At 39.9% G+C, this 17834-nt stretch overlaps 1 protein-coding gene across 1 annotated transcript in view; it reads right to left on the reverse strand.

The window, feature by feature from the left end:
- csmd2 (CUB and Sushi multiple domains 2) overlaps positions 1-17834 on the reverse strand; it is a 265918-nt gene that overhangs the window by 117412 nt on the left and 130672 nt on the right. Inside the window, exons 6-8 of the mRNA XM_015348750.2 lie at positions 5618-5730; positions 3008-3085; positions 567-654 (exon numbers count right to left, since the gene is read on the reverse strand). Of these exons, the coding sequence (XP_015204236.2) occupies positions 567-654; positions 3008-3085; positions 5618-5730 (279 nt within the window). The remainder of the gene's footprint in view (positions 1-566; positions 655-3007; positions 3086-5617; positions 5731-17834) is intronic.

Raw genomic sequence — 17834 nt, forward strand, 5'->3', positions numbered from 1 at the left:
TACATGTAGCAAGATTTTGCTAAAGAACCAATTAAATGTGCAGGGTTGAACTATAGTGACTACAAGGACAACAAGTATACAAGTAATACAAGTAATACAAATAAGACCAGGCATCACTGTACATTATCTCCAAAATTGCAAGTTTGTCTGAATGAAACATGAATAGTTACAACACAGAGTATTTAAATGGATGTGATACAACCCATTAAAAAGAATTTCTAGATTTTGACAAAGTTAAGTCACTTTGGTTTTGAATATTTTTTCATATGCCAAAACACTAGAAATATCCATTCTTTCAAAGTCTAAGGATTATGGGATGATTTATTGAACCACTGGACTTCCATTGAGCTTCTGACAGGCAGAATTTAACCTTGTTCTTCTGAAGCAAATTAAGATTGTGTTAGGACAGTGTAATTCCTGACATTTGTGCCAATTAAAGCATTTTATGCCCTGCAAAAGTATGCCATTCTGTGCTGGTGCAGCGCTGACATAAGGATGGGGGTGGACAACAGCCTGGTATCAGAAAAGCTCATGTTTATTTCCTAAATCGTGAAGCGCAGTCTTACCGGAAGTCTGAACCTTTTCTCTTGCCTCTCTCAGGAATTCCTGGGTCTGGACACATGTTGTGCCCCTGAGCCACACCCATCTGAGACACTATGAAGAGAGAAATCAGACAAGGCTTCAAGACTGGAGATTCATCAGTGATCAATACATCTTGTCCTCCTGCAGCAACACACTGGTTGTTCCTGCAGCTCCATGTGCATGAGTGTAATTACAGGGCTTTTATAAAAAATGTTACTAATTCATGCATATCTTAAAGATACATCTTTATATTAATGTACGATATTTATCATTTTGAAAACATTTTCCTTTTCTTGAAAGGAACAAATTTGAGAGAGTTAAACAAATTATTCTCATTAAAAACCTTCATGAATCATTTCTTCATGATACGGTTAAAACTATAAGTGACAATGAAGTGTCTCTAAAAATCGAAATAAACATTTCCAGCTTCCAAGCAAAGGGGATGTTTGCTGAGATGTAGGGGGCCCAGATTCTGTGATCAAAGCAATCATAAGGTTTACCTTGTTTTACTTTAGTTAGTTAAGTTCTGGGTAAATGGTTCAGTACCAATCAACAGTCCAGAGAGATACTGTACCATATAAAACAATGAAGGACAAGGGAGGAGGGACCTCAAGAGAGAGATATAAGGTGAGAGTTCTTTGTTTGAGATCACCTGGAAAGACGAGATTGAAGGCAAGTATTTGAATCTTCTTAAGAGAGCTTGCTATTCTGTAGTTTTTGGGTACTCTGATTTCCCGAGTGAAGAATACCTCATTTAAAAATCTCTTCTGCTTTGTGGGTGCATTTTAGAATCAGGAAATAGGTTTCCATTCAGTTGGTTTATAGAGAGAGATTTAACTGCAGGTTGTATTCTACTTGGCTTAGAAAGTTGGTCCTGGAGTGTAAAAAAAAACCTGAGAGAGGGCTCACCTTAGGTCTGAGGAGGTAAAATCAGTCCATTTTTATGTGGTAGTCTTTAATTTCATGGTGAGGATTATCTTAAAGCACTTGTATGCAAGGAAACTATACATACAAGACAAAGTTTCCAAATACAATTTTTAGGCAGAAATCAAATACAGTTAAATTAGTTAAAAACCTACATTGTGGAGTTCACATGCATGGTTTCTATTAATTTTTAATGCATCATATGTTGTCAGTGAAAGTTATAAAAGCCTATTAATAAGTGAAATAATAAGATGAAAGAGATCATTGCCTTCCCTTTTTTGTAATTCACTGTTTGGCCTTTTGCACTGGTAGAGTTTGCTGTGGTAACCATCTGGCTGGGCTGTTAAAAGTTTTTACTCTTTAAGCTGACGCAGAAGAGGTGCAGCCTGTACCTCCAAGTCCTGAGCCCAAAAGATCTGACCATTTCTTGAGGACAGTGGACAACCACCACTTTTTTTTACTTTTTGGGTAAAAAAATGAACAGAAAAAAAGCAAATGTGCTGGTAGAGACAGGGCATATCTCCAATATAATCATGCCCCCAGTCCTGATAAGTTCCACACAAGGAACCCCTTTGAAAAATGAACATGGCTCCACTATTCAACTGCTTTTGTCCTAGTTACTGTTGGTCTTACAGCATGCCACGGACAGCAATCAGGACATGCACTAATGTCTTGGTGAGCCCATTCCATTCGGAAGAAAGTCTCCCATTCAGCTGCAGCATTATGGTTAATATGAGGCAGCTGTGTTATTTACATTTCTATTACTCTAAGTTCATTGTGAGAAAATGTCACATTTTCATGTGGGCTACCCAGGGAGATGCCAGTGAAATTGAGTTACATAAATCCCCCAACCTCCCCTGATAAAGCTGCCCTTTTGTCCCATATTAATATGCATGAGATCCATATTCTTGTGACTTTCCAATCAACATATGTCAGATCTCATTACCAGGCCCATGTCAGCTTTCGGTGTGGCTGCTGCAGTTGAACTGTCAAGCGGACTAGAACTGAGATGCCTCTGCTTGCTCTTTGCACCTTAACGGGCCGGTGACTCGGAGGACAGAAACAGTTCGGACTTTCTTTGAATCCAGGGACTGCAATCGTTCTAAAACTTGAAATAGTGGAATTCCACGATTCTATGTTGAGTCATTTCTACATTTACAGTACAAGTTCTGGGCACACTAGCAGTGGCTCTATTGTTACAAATAGGGGGTGACAAAAATAGAGAACACCAGGAAGTGGCCGAGCGGATTTGTCAATAAAAATAAATAATCGTAACCCCCAATTTGTAAGTGATTTTTGCCAAGAAAATACCTGAGCGGTTGTTATGGTTAGAGGCACGTCAATTCTTTTCTGTCTGTCACAGTTGTGGTGAAAGAGTAATAATTCGAAGTAGAACAAGGAAATTCAAGGAGAGAGGGGGAATTAACAGATAATAGGGACTTAAACAGTATGTGTCTAAATCTGGACTGCCGGATTTGCAAGGAAAACGCAAAAAACTCACAGACAGATATTTTCTGGTGATTGTCTTTGCTCGGGAGCAGTTTCACACCTCGGGATTTCAGCTCAGTCATTTTCTTCACTGCAATTAGAAGCACAAGCAGTGAGCCATTGGGGAAGACAAACAAGAAGAAAAGGGGGCCCACACTGTTAATGCAGTCAGTTGGCAACGACATGTTTAAACACTGCTTACAGCACTCATCCAGACAACCAGCACGCTGTGTTTAAACAAAGCACAGAGTATTTGTTTTTGAAACCTGAACAGTCTATATTTAAACACTACATGCAATCTACAGAGGCACCGGAGCCTCTGAGGATCAAAAGTGTGCCTATATGTTCTGTGTCTAGTCCCACAGCACTGTGCCCTTACAGACCTCTTCTGCTTTCCTAATATAACAGACTAATGCAAGTTCAGTCTTGAGGGTCTGGAAGTAGTTCATTATGAGCAAGTCATTAAAAGATGGATTTGACAGGACTTGGTAAAAGAATTATACTCATTTACTGTACATTTGAATGTGAGACATGCACAACTGTTCAGACTTCATGGACAAACAATCCATTGACTGCTACCTTTTGTTTGCACAGACTGACATATTGAGAATTCCAAGAAAAAATATTAGCCATGTGAATGTGCCTTTTCCTGGATGACTGGGTCATTAAATATCAGTAAATAAAAATATCCAGGTAAGACTTGATTTACCAATGATATTCAGCCCAAGTTTAACTGGAACAGATTTTGTAGTGACTGGAAGAGTTTCATGCTTATTTATAAATAATGCATGCTTAGAAATAGCATACTTAAACATCAAACATCAGTAAAATATTGATAAATGCTGAGTTGTAAGTCCTTTGTGCTAAGAAGGATTGCTATAAAACAGAAATATCAATGAGTGTTTAATGATTCAGCTACTGATCAGAAGAATCATGTCACCTCTCTCAAAGAAAGGAAACCTTATCACTACTGTTTCCACACAACTAAAGATGGGATTATTATAAGATGCATTTAGGCATACAGTTGAACATTTGAATAATAGCGGTATATTTTATTTTGAAGAAAGTGGGAGTGATTAGATCATGTCCATTTCCTATACATACAGTGAGTAGATTGCAGAATGGTTCTGACTGGAAACCCAGTGTTCACGTTTTCAGTCTTTGCAACTTCATACAACTTGTTCGAGTACATTTGTAGACTTGTACAACCTGTGGAACGAAAACCCACGTGGAGCCCAGCTCTGAGAAAAAAAATCTTCAGAAACATCACAAATGAAGAAATCCAGTCCTTTCCAGGTTCAGTAACACTCAGCTTGTAAGATCATCCCAGAGATGTCTTACAGAAGCAGCAATTCAAGTCTTCTCTGGAAGTCAGAGGCATTATTGCAGTGAAAAAAACCCTCACAAAATGGGGTGGCTCCTTGTACAGAGAGTGAAAAAAGCCTTTTATCTCTCGTCTTTTAATCTCTTTCAGGGAAAGGGCAGTGGAAGAGATGGGTCTAAGTGGCTTGTTACGCTAAGAGCATGTCCCAGTGAAACAGGTTATCCCTTAGTGTTGAGAAATCAATAGGAAATTTAATTAAGTGCTTAGTCCCATTCCTTTTTTTCATTTATTTTACACAGAACCTGTAATCCTATCTTCTTCTTAAGCATCCTCTCCATTTAGGATCGCCCTGTTGTTGGGAGTGAGATCCCCAGCGCAGCAGACGGTAGCAGCTTTTTCATCTTCTCAGCTTGTCCCTTTTTGTTGACCTTAAGCTTCTCTGTTTGCAGGTATACAGTGCTGCTACCACAACCCTGCAGGGAATACAAATCCCTGAAAGTGCCCCTATCTTCTTCTAGACCCTTGCCAATTAAAATTATACAGAAAACTTTGTTTTGTTTTGCGTGTGTGTGGTTTCTTGATGGCATTTTGACAAAGAAGAAAGCAATAAAATGATCATCACAACTTTAATAACAGTTCTTCTCCAGTTCATGCACAGGGTATATCGTACACCAGCGTCTAGTTTTGGAATAAATGTGAGGGCTGTACTCATAGATCTCCAGATATCCTACAGGCCAAGCCAGTGAGGCACTGAGGGATGTTTTGTCATTACTGAGGGACAGAAATACACAAAACTGTGCAAATCTCCCTGCTGCTGTGTAATCTCTGTGCTTTCAGAGCAGGCCTTGTGAGTTTCTGCATTTACCCCCTTCACAAAACTTGCAGATGTGCACAGTGTCAGCCAGTGTCAGCACCTTCTTAACTTGAGAAGGTATTTATGGTGAGGAGAATGGAAAGAAAGGGAGAATCTGAGAGTGGATTGAGTCCTGGTTGTCTATAAGCAGACCTCAGAATTGCTGCAGCTCTGGTGTCCAAAGTTTCAGTTTCCATTACGGTGATATATTTTTTTTTCACTGACGAACGCAGTAGGCTGAACGTAATGAAACAGAGATGTAACCAAATTCTTATTGATCTTCAATTACACAAACTATAATAAGATTACACTGGCATATCAGGATTGTACTACTATTACATTAAAACTACAATCGGTCACGACCCATGGCATTACAAGTGCATTTCAAACCCAGGCTGTCACATTGAAAGCTTTTCTTCCAGTTGCCCTGTGGCCTTGTGGCTCACCCTGGTACTGTGCGCTGAAGCCCCTCAGTCGGTGGTTCCCATCAGATGTGAAGTGAAGTCTCAGCCAGTTCTTACTGCTAATGACAGGAGAGGGCAGGTTGGGCCCAGTGAACCTGTAAGAGAGGAGAGGAGGGAGACACTTAGCTTGTACTGGGAGGCTTGGAGGCTGTCTCTGACTCACCATTCTTAACCATTGAAATATTTATTTCACAGTCAGCCAAGTCATGACGTCATAATGAAAGCCTTATCATTCTGGATCCCTAAAAAACAGCCAGGCGTGTACAGCAGCTTCCAGAAAATCAAAATAAAGGAGACACATGATTACAAAAAAGAGCTGAGCCCAATGACAGATTATAGAGGAGAATGGACAGGTGCAAAAACCTAGCTTAGAGACCAGTTTCCTTGCTCCTTTTGTTTCTGATTTGAATACATATTCTAGAATGATACAATTGTGTATTCCTCTGTGATAATCTGTATGCTAATCTGCAAAGTAGCTTATAAAGCACATCTTCCGTTGTTAAAACAAAACAGAAAGCAATCTCCTGCTGCACAGATACAGTACCTGTGCTTCCCAAACTAATGCACCCCACTGATCGCCAGATTATTGCATTACGATTCCCTGAAGTGCCATTCAAACTCTTCAGTATACCCAAACACTGAACAATTACCTAATCCATGCAGACAGTATTGAAATGAATAATAAAAATGCAGAACCCCTGCTCTGTATCTGGAGTAGAGTCTTTCCTGTACAACACTCTTAATATGTCAGACAGCACCGTCAAATGCAAAGGACGTTTTTTTTTAAAGAGAAGTAGATAGCAAGGAAGACTCCCATAATAATAAAACTAGTAAAGCAAAAGGGTGGCTCTAAAAGCAATATAGGTCTTACTATAGATTTTTATGGTCTAGGTGGAAAGAATTTATATTGCAGTTAGCTGCAGTAGTGATGAAACTGTCATTTTGACATAGATAATGTTAACAGTTTATATTCAATACCAATACTGCCACACCCACACTAATACGCACACACCCCTGAGGCAGGTGGCTGTAGAGTGTAACTTTATTAAGCATCTTCAGTAGTGAAATAAAGCACTCTCTGACTGATGCAAAAAATAATACCTTTTAAAGAAGAAACTGAAGCAAAATTAGTTGAAATCCTGTACTTTACGTGTCACTCAAGCAAACAGATGAGTGAACTGGGGGTCTGTGAATTGACAGAGGGGATTCAAGGGAGGAAAAAAAAAAGCTCTGTGTCTCCAGCAGAAAGGGAAGAATGAAAATGTCACAAATAAAGGTCTGTTTTTTCTACTCATTACTTTGTCATAGCAGATGCCTTTGACCATTCACCTTAGCTTTGAGCTTAACTGTTTTGAATCAGGGCTATTACCTGCTGCCTTGTAAATATCTGTAAAGGGTAATGAGTGCTGTTGGGTCCAGCACAATTCCCCCTGATCGTTTCTTCTGAGCAGGATAATGAGACCACGACCTGGACTCTTAGTCCTCAGGTCAAACTGTAGACAGCTGCTCTGTTCTATTGTGCCTGTCTCTCCCTGTCACTCTCTTAACTCATCATAAAATTATCCTATATCTAAGAATGCATATATACAGTATATACTGTATGGTTTCTTTTCCTGTTTGTTACTGTTTTACATTTGTTGTTTAGGCAATCAGTAGAGAAGCATCTCTACAATGACCTTGTTCTATATAGGCCTCATCAATCAAACCGCCAGGGATGAGAAGTGCTTTTATCTTTGTTGTTGACCATTCAAATTTCACAGGACGTCATCAGATGGAGATAATGGGCCTGAGTCCTGCCAACAGTGGTTCTGTATGTTGCAGTAGAAAATAACCCCTTCAAAAAGAAAATGACACTATTGCTCCTCTTACTTCATGCCCATCAGGACTGCACTCCCCTTTAGGGAAGTTATTCACACACTCCTGCAACCTCTTACGCCAAACAGTGTAATTAAAATGTATAACAAAGGAACAATTAAATGAACAGCGCTTCTGTTAAACCTAGGCCAATTTGAACACAAGGCATCATTTTCAACTGAATATAGGTCAAACCAGAGTATTATGAAAACAATCAAGTGATTTTATTTAGAATACATGGCAAAACAAAACTTAATTCATTTTACAAGTTTGGTGAGTGATTTGAGTTATAATAATTCAGTGAATTGATTGCAGAATGAATGTAGTCTTTAATAGTGTTTATCGTGGTGCTCATTTATGATTCAGCGTTAGCAACGTTGCAAAATAGGTTATTTGCACCATCTAAACTGAAGTGTCATCGACAAAATAGCAATGGAAATCTGTACCGAATGGCCATCTAAGAGCGATGTCTTTTGTGCATAAAAGGAGGCTCATGTTTTCCTGTTGCTCACTCTCCAATTATACATATAGTGTTACTTAATTGCAGAAAAAATAAAAACACAAAATTAATTGGGGATTTTTTTTTAAAAGTGCTAAAGCATCTATTCTATATTGAAGGGTGGTATATAAATGGTAGTTTTACTTGATTCTGGTTTTTACTGATCCATCAATTGTATTAGATCTGGAGATCTCTTTCTCTACAGTATATATTTATTTTTACATTAATTAAAAAGAAATAACAAAAAGGCAATTTGTTTTACAGCCTGCTGTAACTGTAATAAAATTACTGTCAGGATTACACCTCCCAGCTTCTCAATTACCAACTGTCAAGTTATTAGCATTGAAACAAACACAGCGTGGAAACCCCTCCCCCACCCCATCTAAAGTTCATCCCCAGAGGACGCTCAGTCCATGATAGAAGCCATTTAATCTCTGGCAGTAATGCATAATGAAATCCAGTATCTGTATTTTCCTCCTCATTATAAAATCCTCCAAGGTAATATGCTCCTTGCTTTTTCAACTTTTTTTTGTGTGGGATTACAAAAAATAAATTCCAAGATTCTTCTTTCACAACAATGGAACATTAACCGTTGGTGTTTTATGAAAAAATGCAGGTGTAGTCTAATTTTCCTACATTGCACCCCTAACCCCTGCCAAAGCTCAACCCTAACCCGACACTGAGGTCAGACTGAGGTCAGAAGGGTTTCATCCAGCTGGATAATGACAGCCTTGCTAAGTATTAGATGTGAAACATCTGGCTGACTAAAACAAGTCTTTCTGGAGTTTTTAAAAAAGAAATAAACTGGAAAGTAATCATAGATGGCAACAGCAAACCCTCACTATGTCTCAGACCTTTTGAAAATTAAAACTTGCACAGTATTGTAATCACAGACCTTTACTCAATGACTCTTATGATTTCAGCACAGAAGCAGGCAGGAGACAGACTACAGTACATGAGTTATTGTGTTTGTGCATTCAGAGACCTATTCTGATATTTTCTTTTCCAAATCCACATACTTTTACTGCATTGCTGTAGAAAAGACACTGGAAGGAATCAATTTGTGAACCTTTATGATTACTCTCTAATTATGCCCTGGACCTCAAGGGCAGGGTTAAAAAACTGAAGCCCTGGGAGGAGTGTTTACAGTAGCTGTGGTCCAGCTTCTCTGCCGGATGGAAGAGACTGGAGTTTCTCATATCAAAATCACACATCCGGCTATGGTGGGTCTGCGCACAGCTAGGACAAGCTACAGCTCTTCCTATCTCATACATTCCAATGTGTTCCGTTAGGATACATGCTTTCCTTTTGGAGAAAGAGCTATCTTAATTTTATGCATCAACAGAGGCTCCCAAATATGAGGCTAACTCAGGTAAATGAAAAGGTTTCATGGGATTCATTTACTTTGGCTTTAGACATCTTCGAATTCTTGCTCAGACTCATCACTCATTAGCATTTAGCAAAGACTGTCATAATAACCCCAACCTCTCTTTCTAAAGCATTTTGTACTTGATAATTCTGTCATTTTCACCACTCTCTCTGCTGGTGCCAGAAAAATTGACATTTAAATTTTTATGAGATTCAAACGCATGCTCCCCAATATGAACATTACACTTAAGCAAAGCACAGATTTAGGAAAAGCTGTCTCCTTTTGGCAAAGCATTACACCAACTCATTCCTTCGCAACTGAACTGGGTAACTCATCAAAATTTCATGCTACTGTTTGACAAGTTCCAAAAGCATTTATTAATACATTTAGCTCTTTCTGTCCCTCTCTGCACTTCTTACAGGTACTGATGATGTATTTACCAACTTAGAAGGTTTCAAAGACACGACTGGCTGAGTACTACTGTACCAGCATTGGATGGGTGAGAGTTGGGACAACTTCCTTAGCTGGTTGCACAACAGCGAACAACAATCTGTCACCCATCTCCTGCAGAGCAATCAGGCATCTGTTATGTGGGAAGCAGCAGAGGGTTCAGACTGGTGTGTGAATCAATCTGAAGTGGTCACACTGGAGAGTCCAAAGCATTTAGGGGGAAACAACTAACAATTCCAAAATAATTCAAATAGTATCATAAGAAGTATAAAAAGCACTGAAATCATATTGCTTTTTCTTTGAAAATTTCATTCTGTATTCACACTTTCTGGCATTCTAGATTCTAGCTGTGAAATCTCTATATCTGTCAAAAGAAGGCAGATTTCTTCCTCTGTTTCCTTTCAGTAATCAAAATCAATCTTCCCTGAAATCGGCCACAATAATGTCTCCATGGTGGAAACAATTGAATTTAATTTCTCTTCACAAGGAATGATACGCTGTGAAGAAGGGCCACTGTCAATTCCCTGCAAAAACACCAGTCCACTCTGCGACATGCAGTCTGGCAGTGGACACTGACAGAGATGGACAAAGTTGAATCTGTGATGACAGACCTCTTTCACACAGCCTCCATTTTCACAGTGCTCAGAAATTAATATAAAAAGGGAGGTGTCATCTTTCAGCTCTAAGCTAAAGGGCATTTTTTTTCACCATTAGATATTCAGTGTTTGACTTTGGACCTAAATGAATTGGTAAAGGTGTTCAAAAAAAATAAATGATGGGAGCAGACCTGCTCAGAAAAGATTAATGCTTTTGGGGGGATCAATCATTTAGAGTCTAGCCGTACCGAAATTACTTTTTTCTCCTCTTCTTTTTCATTTTTTTTTACACCGCTCACTCAAATAATGAAAGCAGCATCACGTTCCAACACCTTGTCACATGACATTAACTTTGATTTACGGCGATGGGCTTTGGACAGCTGAAGTACATTCAAAACGAGAATTGCATTTTCTGTTCATTTGCCGAGTATCTTCTACAGTATAATCACAGCTGTCCTGGTAGCACAGCTTTGGTCTTCTGGGGTCAGGTTGCTGTTCCGATCAGAGACATCGAGGGACAAAAGGCCCGAAGAGTCATTGTTCGGAGCACAGATCGGAGAAACGTGGATCACAGTGACATTTTCTTTGATTTCCCGCCCCACCACTCCAGAATTACGCCACTCCTTCAATCACTCACTCAGCAGAAGCTGTCATTTTAGAAGACAGTGCAGCATCCACTATAATTTATTTCTGATTCTCTCCAGAACACAGTTGTCCTAGTACGGCTGCCAATACATGTAGATTACAGTGATGGTAATGAGCACCTGTTACATGCTAAAAGGCGTGGTAGGAACGATGTTCATTTTCCTTGATGGCACTTAATGTTGATATGTCATAAGGATTTACTCCTGAATGTTAATAGAATTTACTTCCTTCATGTAATACAGCTCCCAAATACCAAATACCAACAATACCAAAAAAACAGAATTTAATCAAGAATTTCCTCTTAAGGAAAGCCAGCTACTTGCTACTGCAAGGAATGCTGGTGGACCAGAAGGTGGAGCTCTTCCCTCTGGACCCTCTAGAACTAGAAGGCACAGGAGCAAGACTGGGAAACGCAGCACCAACACAAAGCAGGTTGCTGGTATAGGTGGTGTTAGTGGATCAGTAGGAGTCTGTCTTCCCATTGTAAAAGGCAATTTCCAAATTAATGCTCCTGAATAGTGACTGGAGTGGAGACATCACACTGTAGGTGATCCTTTGGGTGAGACTACACCGAGACCCTGAGTACTTCCGATTTTTCTGAGACGCTTCTTATGAGAACGTGTTCTCATTTGCATTTTTTTTTTCCCATTTGCATTTGCAGTTTTGAGCTGGGGAGTACTCACTTACACAGGAGGACTTGAGCACTAGAACAAACAGCCCAAACTACTGCTTTTATCCTGCTGCTGTCCCAAACAGCCCCTTGCTTCCACAGTGAAAAACAAACCACAGACAGAGACTAATAAGACAACACAGGAATCAGAACTTTACATACAGTAGAGAGTTGTGGGAATATGGGGTCAGCTATGCTGTCAAAACTTATACCACTGATTTTCTCCAGGAACAGCTGAGATACGGGATGACATCTTTGGATCAATTTGCTACCAGCCACCAAATGAGCTCTCATTTGTAAGTCTTCCTACAGTACTTCCTCGTTTTTTTCTGTCTTAGTTCTTCTGAAGATCCTCATACCAGTGACATTTATTCCTCTTATTGTTTTCTTTCATGTCTTGTTACAAAGATGTTTTCTTTTTAAAAAAAGTAAGCTATTCTATTTGATGTTGGACACAAAATCTTCTTTTAAAAAGATGTTTTTTAAATATCTTTTTTTACGTTTTGCTAAATTGTTCAAAAACAGCAAACGCCAGATTTTGTATTCCGTTTTCAGGATTAAAATATACAAGGAGTGGCAGATTCAATCCCGTATTCTTAAAGGCTAATATATAAATATCTAATAGAGTTCCTGATTTATCTGCCTGGGTCAGCCCTTCCACTAAAGAGACAAATGAAATGTCGCTTTGGATTATAGAGCCATTCAGACTACCGTAATCTGCTAATAATGTATTGCGATTATTCAAAGAAACAGGTTTTACCTGTGATAAGGGTAAAAAATGAAAGAGAATCAGAATGTCATTACAGATTACAGTTTTTCATAAATACACTATTAAGGCCACTGTTTAAATCACGTTATTTTTCTCTCTTTTTACATGGAAGTGTTTTGAGCAGAGTGCCAGCTGCCACGGTCAGAAGTAAAGGTCTCCTAAGTGTGTCATTGCAAGCTCGATAGGCCTTTCTTTCTCTTAGTATTATTAGACTGATATCGGTGCAACGTCTGGGGCACACTAGAAATGGAATTTCAGACCTCATAAGATCGCAGGGTTTGTGGAAACGCAGACATGTTTCAGAAAGTTTATAGAGAATACAGACACCCTTCAATTTTTGTAACATTACTTTTTATGTGAACACGTGGAAAATATTATCAAAATGATGTTTTACCAACACAATGTTTAAAGACAGCATCAAGTTATGGATAATGATGCCTGTGAACACAATGGGGTTTAGCAATTCAGCTTTGTTACTCATTTCACAGCTTAGCTGTTACAAATCAATAACATTATCTGCAACAATAAAAGTACTGTACTATTTTCACATCTTCTACTTGGAAATATAAGTACATTTTGCACCCATGTCATAAGTCCAGGATTCGTCCAAAGTAATGTAATATCATTACAACATGACAATGATATTTCTCATCTATATCTATGTTCTTTTGCCATCATATAAATTTTTACATGGTGATATGGTTTGTTGATCACTTAATATCAAACTAGCAATAATCTTAAATCACAAGGGATCTTCCAAAATGGAAACTTTAGGAGCAAGGTTGTGCCACAACCTTTTTTTTACTGAAACTCTAAAAATCCTTCCATTTTAAACGGGTCAAAATACAATTTGCAACAGTATGGCACATCTTTTAAGAGTACAAACATAGCAACTCAGTTAGGGGCTCTTAGCTGTTTGTTAAAAAAAGTCCTATAAATGAGTCTTCTCCCTTACAAAGCTGCAGGTACAGTTTAATAGGCAATGAAAAGCACATACCAATTTGACTGGGGGTGATTTTATTTCGATCCTGTAATGGAGAAACCTTCAGACAGCTTCTAATAAGCACTCAGCATGCAGGTAGGCTGAGTCAATTCCTTTCAAGATCTGATTGTTTACTTTTAAAAATGCAACCTGCACCTTAATGAAAAAGTGTTCCTCATTTCCAAAAATACATTTGGCTCTGAAATTTAGGTCAGGGCCAGAAGCTTGATGATCCTTGAAACAGGTAAAACTAATTCTCATTGACTGACTGCTGGCTGTGGACTAAATGCTTTTCTCAGCTTCCTGTTCCAAGGCCTCTGAAACAGGTCACAGCACCAGAAAGGTAAAACAAAGCAATGGGCAGGAGCTGAGACTGCAGACACTGCCTCACGTACTGTATGACACAGGTGGCTTCCTAGATAAGGCCATTTAGCTGCCTGGAATTAGCAGAGATGCTAAAGAGCGTCAGCGTCTCTATTCAATATAGATGAAGAATGAACAACAGGCAGGCAAACACAATTTTTTAGAATTTATAAATTATAACTTGCATTTATTATTTGTAAATTATATATTTATAAATAGAATTAGAATTGATTATAAATACATTACAATTTTGTTTGGAGGATATCTCCTATTTGTGAGCAATTACACTTGGTAAGCAAACCATGGGAAGAGTGCTTTTGTGTGGTTTCTGAGGTTGTTGACCGTGGAGCTGGTCAAGGAAGAGGCAGCAGAATTCTGACCTCAATGGGCAATGTGTGGAAAGTTCCCCAGGGAGGCTGTGTGTCACGAAGCAGTTTTTCAGGACCCTATGCAGACAGCACAATCTGGAGAGGAGTAAAAAAACACGGGGAAAAAGGCGAGGATAGGGACTGGAAGGAAAACAGGGGGGTCCAAGGTGCGCTGGTGTTCACGGGGGTGTGTCCAAGGCAAACAAGTCCAAGGGAGTCCGTAAGAATATCCACAGTGAAGCCAAAGTAAAAAAAACGGGTCATCCATCCTGACAAAGACAAACGGGGTAAAAAGCTGGAGCGGGATCCGGTGAAGGGTTGGGGGAATTAAAGTGGGGATGCTCCCAGTCCCGGACCCAGATGGTCAGGACGCTGTTGTGAAGCCGATGCCGTTGAGCCCCTCTTGGACTCGCTGGTAGGCGGCTTCCGGGCGTCCATCTTCAAATGCTGAGCCCAGATTGGCAGGAACGTCTGGCTTTTATAGGACGGGGGGCAGGACCGGAGGTCGCTGTGTAGCTCACGGTCATGGCTGGCTCCCCAGAGGGGAACTGTAGATGCAGTGGCACCCTGCACTGGTTCCAGACCCTCCCCATCAGGACCAGGACAGGGCAGGAGCGGCTGTCCACAGACTGCTCCACACTGCCCCCTGCTGTCCCAGACCCAGAGAAGTAACTTGATCTCTAAGCCCCGTTGCCTTTTCAGGAATGCTGCAGCCAGCTGCTGCTCCACCTACCCAGCCTCTCGGTGCACATACAGATCCGCCGTTCATCCCAAAGGAGGAATCTTGGCGCAATCATGCAAACACCAGCATTGCCATCAAGCTGGAAAATGCAGATTTATCTCTCCCTGCCCCAGAAACACCTGCCAGGCTCCCGTCCTTCGGGGATCTGCAGTGACTGGCACAAATCTGCGGCATTTGAGCTTCCTCCAGTGCCATGTACCTTTCCCTCTGTAAGTGCTGATAACGTTCCTGGAGGAGCCTGCAGGTCGTGAGCGATTTGTGAGCTAGTCATGGAAATGAGGGGTGTCGGCTTATTAGAACCATTTTCTGTTGGCAAATCTGAGCTCCTCTGTGTCCGTGACAATACTGAGCCTGGAAGTTACTTTGGAATCCATTAGCACCTGAAGTCATGGCACATGTTTCAAGCTGGTCTGGAGACTCTGCTCAGAAACACTCAGGGGGCTTTTTGAACCAGGCTTGAAGAATAACAGTAACATTACTGGAAGACACCAATTAGCTACAGCAAGCAAATATGTCTTTGGGAGTTTTGGGTGGCGGGAAAAAAACAGTGTGAGGAACATGCAAACACCACACAGAATGTGCAGAGGCTTGACTCATACCCAGGCGCCCTCAAGTCTTGCAGCCACGGCACTGTGCTGACATGGAATCAGCACTTGTAGTAGTAATGATAACTATAAAATAATCATTCTTTAAATGATGTACAGTTAGGACAGGGGGGTAGCACCTCTTACTCATCTTCAATGACCACAATCAGTCTGGAAATGATAAAAACATATCACCAGAAGGCACGAATGAAAAACAGAACGTTTTCTTTTGCTGTCCTGCAGATTATTAGTTTGGGTATCTTTAATCTAATCCTGGAGTTGCAGAGAATGAAAGACGGTTTTGCTTTTAATTTGTTCAAAGGTATTCTGTCGATGCCAAACAACCTTGGCACCTAGATTCCATGCCATTCCAGGACTTTGAATCTTCCAACAAGTGAAGTACTGAATTGTACCTTGATTGTTTAATTAATTTAGGTGCTGCAAATCCCCTTGGTAATTGAGAGTTAGCTGAGCAAAGAGTTGCACTGGCACAGACTCCAGGTGCTACGTTTGACTAGCCCTGGTCTATGCTGTATAAGAACATACAGCCACAGGTAAAGGAATGGCAGTGTTTCAAATATTGCCACCTTCACCTGCCACTCCCACACTTAAGACACTAATTTGTAGGCAGGTGCACAGGGGTTAAGGAGTAGCAGATATCTATTACAAAACAAAAGGGGATTTCTAAAGGGATCTGAAGAAAAATACTTAGTAGCTCTGGATTCTGCATAATTCTTAAAATGACTGTTTTCTACTGTAGAAGTATGAATAATTCATTAGGTGCCCTTTGGCAGTTTGATAGCAGCTTGTTAAATCTTGTGAATGTTTTTTTATTCAGTAATAGAAGTGCATTTCTATCTTTCCTTCCTTCTGTATTGTTTGTGATTCTTTTTGTTTATATGAACAAATACAACAAATATATTCAGAAAGCATCTGCTTAATAATATTTGAAGTGTTTCTTCATCCAGAATTTATACTCACACAGAGCAGAGAAAGAATTTGTGGTCAGTTTTGCTGACCACTATAGTGGAGTTCATTTATAGTAGCACACGAGCTACAGAATTCTGGTTATACTGAAGCCTGTTTAATACCTTATAAGATACCCCAATAAATAAGGCACCATAGTAATCTAAGTGTGTTTTACTTATTGTCTAAACTTGATGAAATCAAGAATTTGTTTTATTAGATGACTGCCTGGCCTCTGATATTCTTCCATTGTGCACACACTGCATCTCAAGCTTATGTGTATTATTTACAGTATCTACAAATAAGCACAGTTCCCTGTAGGATGGGCTGTCTTCACATGGCAAAGTTCAAGGTTAATCTGATGCAGATGCCAGCATGTAAAGAACACAGCTCTCCCTTCACATTCACAGCAATTGCGACGGAACCTGGTCTGACTTTGTTAACAAAAACAGCTAGATTAGCTTACAGTAAATACAGTAGAATAGCAATGTTATGTTATTAAATGTCATCAAATGTTTAATAATTTCTTCGACACTGCTCACATCATCGCAGGTCCCTCCTGTAGACTGAGAGGCAGCTGCAATCGGACATTAATGTTGCGCCTCCATCAAGGACATTTACATTAAATTACATCTATAAATTTGACACTGTACTGCAGTCAGCATGTGCTTTGTACCTATGGGGCTAGACTTAGAGGATGTCTAAGGAACAGCAATCTCAATTATAACCCAGAGCCTGCAGAGCCCTCTGTAAAACCTACTTTGTTTTTCCTCAAAGCAAGAAGTAAGGCATCTGATTTGAAACAGTACTGAAAACCGTACTAGGTGTTCAGAATTTACATCACTGATATTAAAGATTGTACACTGGACAACCCCATCACATCTAGTTTTAAATATACAGTATAGCTTCCAGAAATCATCAAACTGTAGAGGTAAACCTCCTCAACTAGCTGAAAATGCAGCTACAGTACAGATGGAGGGATTAGCTCCTCCTTACAGAGCTCTGTAATTCTTGAGTTCACAGCCTCAATCTCTTACAAGTATAAATCTATCTTCCATTTTTAAAGGACATACCACTCCTTGTATTTACAAAGACTTCTAGCTAGACTTTAAATTGCTTCACACTTCGGGGTGAATTCTACAAAAGGTGCTACAGACATCTGTGGGCCATTGTGTTCTATAGTGTTGAAAGATTTGAAACAGGGTATGTTCGAGAGAAACCTGATTTTGTTTTGATAGTGTCTAATAATGTCTGCGTGCAGTTTGCCTGTAGAAATTGATACACGCAGGTCCGCAGCTGAAGAGAAGCAAGTAGAAATGGCAGGGTCGGAAAAGAGCTGTAC

This window comes from Lepisosteus oculatus, chromosome 11 (assembly GCF_040954835.1).
Source record: "Lepisosteus oculatus isolate fLepOcu1 chromosome 11, fLepOcu1.hap2, whole genome shotgun sequence".
NCBI classification, from domain to species: domain Eukaryota; kingdom Metazoa; phylum Chordata; class Actinopteri; order Semionotiformes; family Lepisosteidae; genus Lepisosteus; species Lepisosteus oculatus.